Raw genomic sequence first — 10,129 nt, forward strand, 5'->3', positions numbered from 1 at the left:
TATAATATTAATCCGTCATATTTTGCAATATTCAGCTTTGATGCAGCCTGGTGATAGCCCCATGACGAGATGTTCTTTTTGAAACAGTCAAATAATCAATCCAAAGACCCTAGAGTCACATGACCACTTCGGACGAACAAAGTAGTGCCTGAGTGTTGTTTCATTATTACTGGAACAACTGATCGAACTTTGTAATTCAAAATTACAACATGAAGTAGGATTGTGTTATTCCACGTTTATTTTCAAATTACCAAGCAACGGACTGATATAAAAATATGCTGTGCAGTTGAACAAAACAGTCCCTAACTAGTTTTCAATGTAAAATAGCTTTGAAGACTGACGAACAACTAAGGCAGAAAAATGAAACTGTTGCTAGTTTATGATGCCTAACGTGTTGCTATTCCAGCTAATTAAGAAAACAAGTGGTTTTCACTCTTAGTTTTAACATATTGAGAATCATGTTTGTACTGTATACCTGTCTGTTTATATAAATGATACAAGATATACTTTTGTGCATACTCTAATACTGAAGGAAAATTTTAGAATGCACACATGCATACAAATGTTTCAAGAATTTCACGCACATGCCAAGCGAAAACATTTATCAGTTCTAATATTTCTGCAGACACATATGTTGACGGTTGTACTTATTTAGATATTCCATTTTTTAAATGCAATAGTGGAGTCAACATTTCTCGTTTTCTATATATATATATATATATATATATATATATATATATATATATATATATATATATATATATTACATGTCTAGTGTATTGTTTATCAATTAATTCAATTAATGTCACTATAATGTTCCTGTTACAATTATGTAATAATGAAAACAACTGATAGGAATCTCCTTCGAAGGAGAAGTGAAGGAATCATATATACATACATACAAAGTCCAAGTACTGATTTTCTTTCGGTTTCTTCGTTGGTGCAAATTTTCTCTTTCACATGATTCCCAATTGTTCCTTAGCTCTGATTGATAAGGCTTTTCTGTCAATCTTTCCAGTGCTTGCTTGCGGAAAGGAATCAACGAAGACATAGTATTTAGGAATCACATCGAGCAAATGAGCCGGAGGAAACTTTCTAAGGGAATCCTCTAGCTCGGTCTTGTTGGCGGAAGTGAAGGGAATCACGCATGCGCACACTACTTGGAACATAACGAAATCAGGAATTGGTACGACACAGACATCCAGCACACCTGGATGGGTTTTCAATATTTTTTCAATGACAGATGGCATCACATTCAACCCACCTGAGATCATCATGTCTGACTTCCGGCCAAGTATAATGATCTCACCTGCTTCATTGATAAAGCCTACATCGTCAGTTTTGTACCAACCATCTTGATGTTTTACATTGTTCGTTTTCTCTTCATCATTGTAGTATTTCAGAAATACACTTGATGAGCGAACGTAAACTTCTCCTTGAACCCCTATCGGCACTATTTCGTCTGAATCGTTTACTACTTTTATTTCAACCCCTTCCAGAGGTCTTCCGCTCGAATACGGGTCGTCGATATTGGTTTCGTCAATGACTTTGGCAGACACCAAAAAGGTTTCCGTCCCTGCATAGAAGAGTGTCAGTCGCCGACACAAAGGCCCTACAACAGTTGAGGCATGCCCAGACAATGGTTGTCCCGCCGTGACGATTGTCTCCAGTTGGAGATCATCCTGTCCCTGAAGGAAAGACAGCATTATCTCAGAAGAATGATCGAAATAGACTAGGTTTAAAGACTGTTTAATGTACCTTTGCCGCCCATACACTGAACACATTTGAAACGAACAGAATAAATGTAAACTTTTCAACAAATTCATTAAAGTTTGACTACTCGGCAAATTGTTTATTCTGTGATGTTTCTATTTCAAATTTAAAAATTGTGCTACCATTATTTTCATGTTCATCTAATACAACTGTTTGTCAGTGGGATGGAAATAGCTTATAACAGGGATTTGACAGTCTAATAATAGTATGCACGTGCTGTCTGTGGGTCGTTTAACTGGTGCAATAACTATTGGCAGAACTACAGTTTCATGTACGTCATTACAAGTTATCATAGTCAGTTCGTTAATAATGGGTTATCCTTATAGCTGTTCAATCTACTGAATAGCACATGTGTGGCAATACTTTTTCGGTTCTTGTGAACAGACATTTAGGATTTGGAGAATGTTGAATTCTATGGCCAGTCAATGAACAGCAAATGGACAAGACAAAGAACTGCTGATCCAGAGCTTTCAGACATAAAAAAGTGAGTGCTTTTTTGTCAGATGGGGCATTTAGCCAAATGCATGTTCTAGAATTTACCCTTGCTACAGTCCTAATTTCATCTTAACAGATCCACGTACCAAATAAGCATAAAAACATCAACAAGAGGAAGATGGCAACCGGGGTTATAAAAGAAAACTTCTGTTAATAGAAGAACTAGGGGAGTCCCGGATGCTTCATTCCCCAGGGCCAGTGATCACTCTCCACGGTATATATATATATATATATATATATATATATATATATATATATATATATATATATATATATATATATATATGTATCCAAGGTGTCTACTAAAATTCAGATTATGCTACTACAGCTGGGACGGACGGAGTTCAATGATCAGAAGGTAGTTTCTAATTTAAAAACTGGTAAAACGTATCAAACCACAACTCATTTTCGGTCATCATAGGGACCGGTTAGGATTGGTTCTTTAGCTAGATGGCCCTTTAAGAGTGTCACAGCTTGGCAACCTTGAAGTCAAAAATGAAAGGGGAGCAAAAATCATACAGAGAAAGATGAAGTAGCATATAGAATTCTAAGATGAGACACCAAACCGGATTATTTCTAAAGGTAGGTGAATAATTAAATCAACCTTAAAATGCGAATATTCAAGACATAAAAAAATGGATTTATTTCATTACATTTGAGTGTCATATACAGCAATTATATTTTATATATATATATATATATATATATATATATATATATATATATATATATATATATATATATATATATATAATTAAAAAAAAATATTTTACTAAAATGTGTAAAAAATTCCGTCCATTAATCAAATTTAAGGGAAGATAAGTGGTGTGTATGATGTGTGTGTGTCCTTGATAGACAAACATATTGTCTACATTCTATAAATAAAAGAATGGATACCTTTTTGGAAAGCATTAAATGAATGGTAGGTGGGAGAGCTGTCAAAATATTACACTTCTCTCGACGAAAAACATCCAGAATAAACTCCGCCGCTTCTTCTATATCCGCCATGTTGGATATCGTCAATCTCGTTTCTCCCGATATGAGAATGTTATACGGGAATCCGCCGGTCCAGCCAAAACCTCTGTCACAGTAATATTTGTCCTTGTGAGTAAAAAATGAAGCCCAGTGCAAACCAGCGGACATAAGAGAGCGATGTGTATGAGCAACGGCTTTTGGCACTCCTGTAGTCCCTGAAGTCTGAATGAGAAAGGCAATGTTTTCTGGCTCTATCTTAGGGAGATCAATTTTTGAAATCCCCTTGTTAAGAAAGTCATCCAAAAGCAGAATTTTGTCGTTGCTTTCAGGTTGGGATAGAAACAACAAGCGTTGCAAAGACGGGATCTTCGTTGACTTCACAGATCCATCTGGAGAAAATGAATCAATGAAGGTTTTCAAAATACCCCAGTTTCTACTATCGGGACAAGGATCCAGAATAAGGGTCGAACATTTCTTCAGCGTAGTTAATATCGCTAAAACGTCACTTCCATCAGCAAATGAAAACCTTATAGATATCGGAATAGCTCCGGCTATCACCGATCCAAACGCCGAGTACAACCATTCCGGACGATTTGGAATACTGAGTGCGATTATATCTCCACTTTTGACACCAAACTGTATCAATCTCTTTCCAAAATCTCGCGATCTCTCGTTTAACTCTTTCCATGTTACACTTTCTTTCTTAAAATCTGTTGAAAGAAAAACGAAAGCCTGTGCATTTGGTGCTTCCTCAGCCCACTGTTTTAAAGAATCGGGAATTGTTTTGTATGGTACAGATGTCTGTCTTAAGGTGGTAATGTAGCTTTTCGATAACATTTTCTTGTACACCAGACTGTGACTGTTTTTGTTTTAACTGTATGCGTCTCAGTAATCCAGAATTTGTACAGCATGTTCAAGTTCCAGCAATTGTTATTCTAGCAAGATCTGGTTATATCCTGAATAAACGAGTTGTTGTGTGAAGGTACAATTAGGACACACCTCCTTCCCGGTATAAATATATGCACGCTTATCTCGTTGACGATAGATTCGGCCATAAATTAGTATATTTGAAGAGGGGAACAAATGAGGGGATAACGTAAACTAAATCAACACCTAAGTGCACAAATTTTATACCGGAGTAACAAAATAACCAAAGCTCTAAATGACCAACATATAACATGAATAGTATGTCTGTATTTCCATTTTTAGTTTTATGTGTGGCTTTCAGTTCTTTTAGGAAAAAGATATAGCTATAATTTTGTTATCCGTGTGGGGAATGAAATATACAGTTTCTGTGCCATGATAAAGGTACTACTACTACCTATACAACTCTACTACAACTATTGACAATAATAATCACCTCATTCATATGACCGTTCCGGTGGCCTAACTGACCTATCAAAGACTTATAAAAAGGGTATTAGCACGCTGCATACATCGTTGCGATATGACTAAAATTGTCAAAGCTACGTTAAAAATCTTAATCACACACACACAGACACGCACACACACACACAGACAGAGTCAACCGATTTTAGATGTTGTCATCATTAATAAAATTAATAAAATAAAAATGCAACGTGGATATAATGACTACAGAGTCTGACACTCACGTGCAATCATAAAATATACATACATACATACATACATACATACATACATACGTACGTACGTACGTACGTACGTGCGTGAGTGCGTGCGTGCGTGCGTGCGTACGTACATACATACATACATACATAAATGCATGTAGATTTGGAAGAAAGCAAGGTGGTGGGGTATCCAAGTTAAATATCTCAAGTTGTCAGAAAGCAAACGTTTGCAAAATATTGTCATAAAAGAACTCTGCTTGTGTTTGTTTAATATAATTTAGAATTATATTCAACACAACACTAGTGCAGAGTATGTAACATATGTTTTGTGCTAAGTCATTTTGAATTTAGGCTAATTAAAATGAGGGTATGAAATAAACTGCAGATTGCGTAAATGTGCATTGGAAGGTAGAGTTACGTATGTTTTTTTTTGTGGTTTTTTTGGACACTTTTTAATATAGTAACCTGAAATATACTGCTACCATCTAATTTCTTTATTCTCACTATAATTGTCATACAATTTTATGTCTGTGTTTATTTGCATTTTGATAGTTTCGCACGACAGTATTACATATCAACGGCCTTATGTTAATTCAGTTAAAGGCAAATGATACAACCAGTCATGGCATGTCAGTCATCAGTCATTCGATGTAGAATTCTGTCATCCGCAATATATAAAGATTAATGAAAAGAAGAGATATCTCATTATATATTGTATTAATGGTAGGCAATGCAAACGGAATGATATTCTAAATCTTGCTTAAATGATACAGTCCCCTTTCAAAGTCATTGAGAAGCCGATGATGTTAATTGGTCATGCTTTTTCTGCGCCACCTAAATTCGAGGCGTTCGTCCCAACATAAGTAGTAATGGGGGGCGCCGTGCAGACACGTATACTTCCATATTAAAAGTGAAGATCTACTTGGAAATTTAACATGGGTCTTTAGAAGATGTACTTGGGGGACAATGAGAATTTAACAAGGGCCTGTATAGGGGAATTTAACATGTGGAATGGGTCAATTGAGGGAAAAATGAAAATGTTTTGGGTCAGTATAGGGACAAGGGGACTTGAATAGAACATGTTTGGGATTGTCTAGTGACAAGGATTATATATGGACAAAGACTTCAGAGACGTAGAAAGACATGGACACAAACAAACAAACACGAATACATAAGAAAGAAAAAACAATTGGACAAGAGAGTAGACATCTTATCGAGATAATGGAGTGGTCCTCAATAGAGCCTTTTGATTTTGTTAACAACACTCAGTTAACATAGGGAACATGGCACAAGTCTTCTTCTCTTCCTCAAACTTCATCTGACATCCGGACCGTAGATTAAGACTCACTTCAGACAGCCTTGCTCTCCACATAAATCCTTCGTTTCCAAATGGCCCTATATGTCATATTTGTGATAGCCCATGATGATTTCGCATACAACGGACAGTCCCGGTTGAACTGTATCGAAGATATGAGGGTAGACGACTCTACTTTAGTCCGCGTCTTGTCGTGAGAACAGGTGAATGGAATGAAGGGAGTCGCGGTTATTTATAGTTCAAGAGCGTATCGAAACGGATTGACCTCTTTCACCACTCCAGACACGCTTTACAAAATTCAGTCACAGCGCAATCACTCTTCCAGTCAGAAGAGAGCTACCTGTGACGTTACATACACTATATAGGTGCGCTAGCGTCTGTGCGCAGTGAATCGATGCGACAGAGTTGGAACATGACGGAAAGAAAGAATACGGTGAATTGGGTGCACCGGCAGTGGATACAAGTATTGATGGCATAGCAGCGGCTAACAAAATAACCACAGTGATACTTCCAAAAGAGAATGATTATAATAGGGAGTTAGTGAATTTTCTCTCTCTCTTCACAAGAATTTGTTTGGGTACCAGTAACTTCACCACCTTTTCCTTCCTTACATCACGTCGAGGATTTTAAACAGAGGCAGAAAGAAGAATCGGAGAAATTTTGCAACAACAGAAAGAAGCAGAACAAGCCTTGCTAATTCAACATCGAGAAGAACAGGCAAGAAGAAAATGAGAGGAAGAAGAAGCAGAGAAGAAACAAGGTCTATAGTACAAGTCAGATAGGTCACTTATGTGTATTAACTCATTTCAAATTAAATATAAATCTTTCTTTTAAAATTTAACACTAATTTTATTTAACCAAACTCTATTTGATCCTGATTATTGAATGATCTGCACCTTAATTGTCACCAAGAAACCTCCAGACGAAAATTATCCAATTCTATGGACTTTTACAATGGTGGATATGCACTAAACTTGGGTCAACATAAGATCGCCTTGAGTGGAATCGTTACAATCGAGGGACGTACGAATTTGTTTATCAATATGCGTTGCTTTCATTGTAACATCACAGTACGCGACATCCTATCCGGATTGTACAGGATTACACCTTTATGTTCATTTCGTCCAAAAATGTATACGTACTTTAGCATTGATTTTGCCGTGTGCATCTCTTGGGGCTTCTACAAAATGATCTTCCGAAGAAATATTGATATATTCGAATCTAAATGAAGTGAATACTTGCCACTTCAGTGTATGTAGAATCCAATTCTAAAACATGTTGCCCATTACTGAAATAGTCTGTGTTGAATACCTACATGACCCGTGTGACTTGTACTATAGGAGAGAAGGAGGACAGTGAAAGTCAAACGGTCACGGAACTTTAGACATTTTGGCAGAGTTAAGCAGTCTGAAACAAATGTATCAGACTTATTTAACTCGACCCAAGAGAAAAAGACCTTCCTAAGCCAAATAGTCCACCCAAGTCGACACTCTCACTACTCCTGAGATAACAACAGTAGTGATCTCTACCACATCACCGACAGTAGCAGGCAAGGAATTAGGCCATGGCCGTGGTGAAGGTATAAGGCAGATAAAGCTCATTACCTCCCGTTTCTGAGTTTGTTAAAATAACACCCAACGGTCCTTTTCAATGCCACCCTTATCTCTCGAAAAGTGTGACTACTCAAAGTTTGCGAAATCAAGTAACACTTAAATCCTTTTTCTTTCCCCTAAGACATACGTGTGTGAGTTCGTGAGTGTAGGTCCTTATTATTATTATAAAAATCAAAACCAAGAGACACTTACTTTTTTCTGGTCTGTTCTCGCAGAATTAATAATGTCACATCACATCAATAAAAAGTTAATTGACTTATTTTCTTTTCACTTTCTTCCTTTGAATTTCTTCACTGACACAGGTGTTTCCTCCTCTTCTTCCTCGCATTCTTTTCGTCTTCTTTTCTGTTCTTTCTGGACGGGTATGGGTTCTTCTTTCATTTCGGAGGTTACATATTATTCGTATTCGGAACACCTTTCCTTCTACTCCTCTTGATTCTTGGATCGGTTCTAGTTTTCTTAGGGCAGTCTGAGGACCAGTGACAATGATAACAGGTATCTTGACCTTTGTCTGTCGTGACGCCTGTCTTCCTTTTTCGTTGCGGACATTCTGAAGTTCAACGTCCTTTCTTCTGATGGACACAGCAAGTGTCTCGACTTTTATCTCGAAAGGAAGAGGATTTGTCCGTCAGCTTTTCTGAAGAAAACCTTCGTAAGCAATCCACTTGAATTGACACCTTCCAAAGTTATCGACAAGGTTCAACACGTGCAGCAATCCAACTACAAGTTAAATATCACTGAGGGAAAATGGACACTGTACATGGCTCACGTTTCTCTTCTCCCTCCAAGGGATAGGACGCAAAAAATGCTATTGGTGGACGACTTTCTCAGCATCACGCGCAGCATCGTCGAAATTAAGAACATTCAAGACAAGAATAAAACGGCAGAATGGAAAGGAGCCTGGGAGAACATTCGAAAATCGAACAAAGCCAAACAATGAAGTGATGCAGAACTCCTTTTACAGCGAACCGGTCTATGCAAAGACACACCTTGTGGCATTCCTGAATTGAAAAACTGCAGGACGTCGTGGCACCATGCTTCACGTTAAACGAACACCAACCATCAAGAAGTGCATGGAGAACTGTTGTTTCGAGGCAACGATTTCAAAGACAGAGAATACATTCACGTCTGTCATCACGGTGAACATTTCGATACCATTACCAGTATACCTCATTCCTCGGATATGGTTATTATTGTGAGAAATTTGACTATGGATATAACAATCGAGACCAACACAAGCAATGCGGATCGAAAATTGCAGGATGTTTAGCCTCTAAACCATGTCTTGACAAAGGACAACAACGAATGCATTGCTCAGCTTTTCATCGAACATTTGTCACTCCAACCCGTTACCAACATCTCAAGATGCAAGGTTCTCAGCGGAAATTGTTTTGTCAACTCCTGAGATGGTGCCCTACTTGTGGAAACAGCATGCGTACCAATAGTACAGAGTCTCATATTTGCCAAGTATAGAAACGGTGTAGCATTTGTCGCCAAATCGTGGACTTTGAACATGAATGTTACATTCAAAAATACCATTCCAAACTGAAGAAGGAGGAGGAGGAGGAGGAGGTGGTGGAAGATCACCAGAAGAAGAAAGAGAATTTCAGCTTTTCGATTTCGAATGCATGCAAGGGACCGGCATTCACATTCATAATTTCTGCGTGGGTCATCGAGCATGAGAGAAGTGCATCCAAGAACCTCTAATCGTTGCCCTCACTGTTGCAAGATTCCTGGAGGATATAAAAAAAATCTTTCGGGGACCTAACTCGTTGGTCAATATTGCCCAATGGATTTTGGACCCTATCGACGAGATGTGGAGTCATTAGGACATCGAACGTTACTGAGATTGTCATCGCTATACCACGGTGATGGCTCATTTCTCGGGGTACGATGGACAGTTTCTTCTGAAATACTATATGGAGCAAGGTACCGAACGTCTTAAAATCACTTTGAACGGAGAAAAAAATATTTTTATGCAAGTGGGACAAGTACAGTTTAAAGATTCGATGAATTACTTGGCCATGCCTTTGAGTCGAATGCTTTAAACGCTTGGAATGATAGAAATGGCCAAAGGCTATTGTCCGCACGTTTTCAATATCGAAGCCACTCAACACGCCGTCCTACCACTTTTGCCTGGATCGCACTAATATGACCTCGACAATATGCGCACTGAACAACGAGAGGATTTCAACGCTTGGTACCAACCTCACGCTTCGGACCCCTTAGACTTTCAGGAGTAAATGTTAAGGTACTGTCGATCATACGTGGATATTTTACGGCCTTGCAGTGGACAATTTCGAGAATATTCATGGAGCACTTAGGGATTGATCCGTTGAAAGTTCTTTTCCACTGCCAAAGCGTGTTTC

The 10,129-nt window shown here is 38.0% G+C and overlaps 1 protein-coding gene across 1 annotated transcript; it reads right to left on the bottom strand.

Moving 5' to 3' along the window:
* Window positions 1–215: 215 nt before the first annotated feature.
* Window positions 216–4,222, bottom strand: LOC149782216 (uncharacterized). The gene is made up of 2 exons (XM_089933607.1): window positions 3,166–4,222; window positions 216–1,688 (listed from the first exon to the last, which is right to left on the bottom strand). Exons 1-2 carry the CDS (start codon window positions 4,078–4,080, stop codon window positions 957–959), a joined length of 1,647 nt encoding a protein of 548 aa, XP_089789733.1. The 5' UTR covers window positions 4,081–4,222; the 3' UTR covers window positions 216–956.
* Window positions 4,223–10,129: the final 5,907 nt, after the last annotated feature.

Source organism: Sinohyriopsis cumingii, chromosome 15 (assembly GCF_028554795.1).
Source record: "Sinohyriopsis cumingii isolate HCF-2022 chromosome 15, ASM2855479v2, whole genome shotgun sequence".
Classification (NCBI taxonomy): Eukaryota; Metazoa; Mollusca; class Bivalvia; order Unionida; family Unionidae; genus Sinohyriopsis; species Sinohyriopsis cumingii.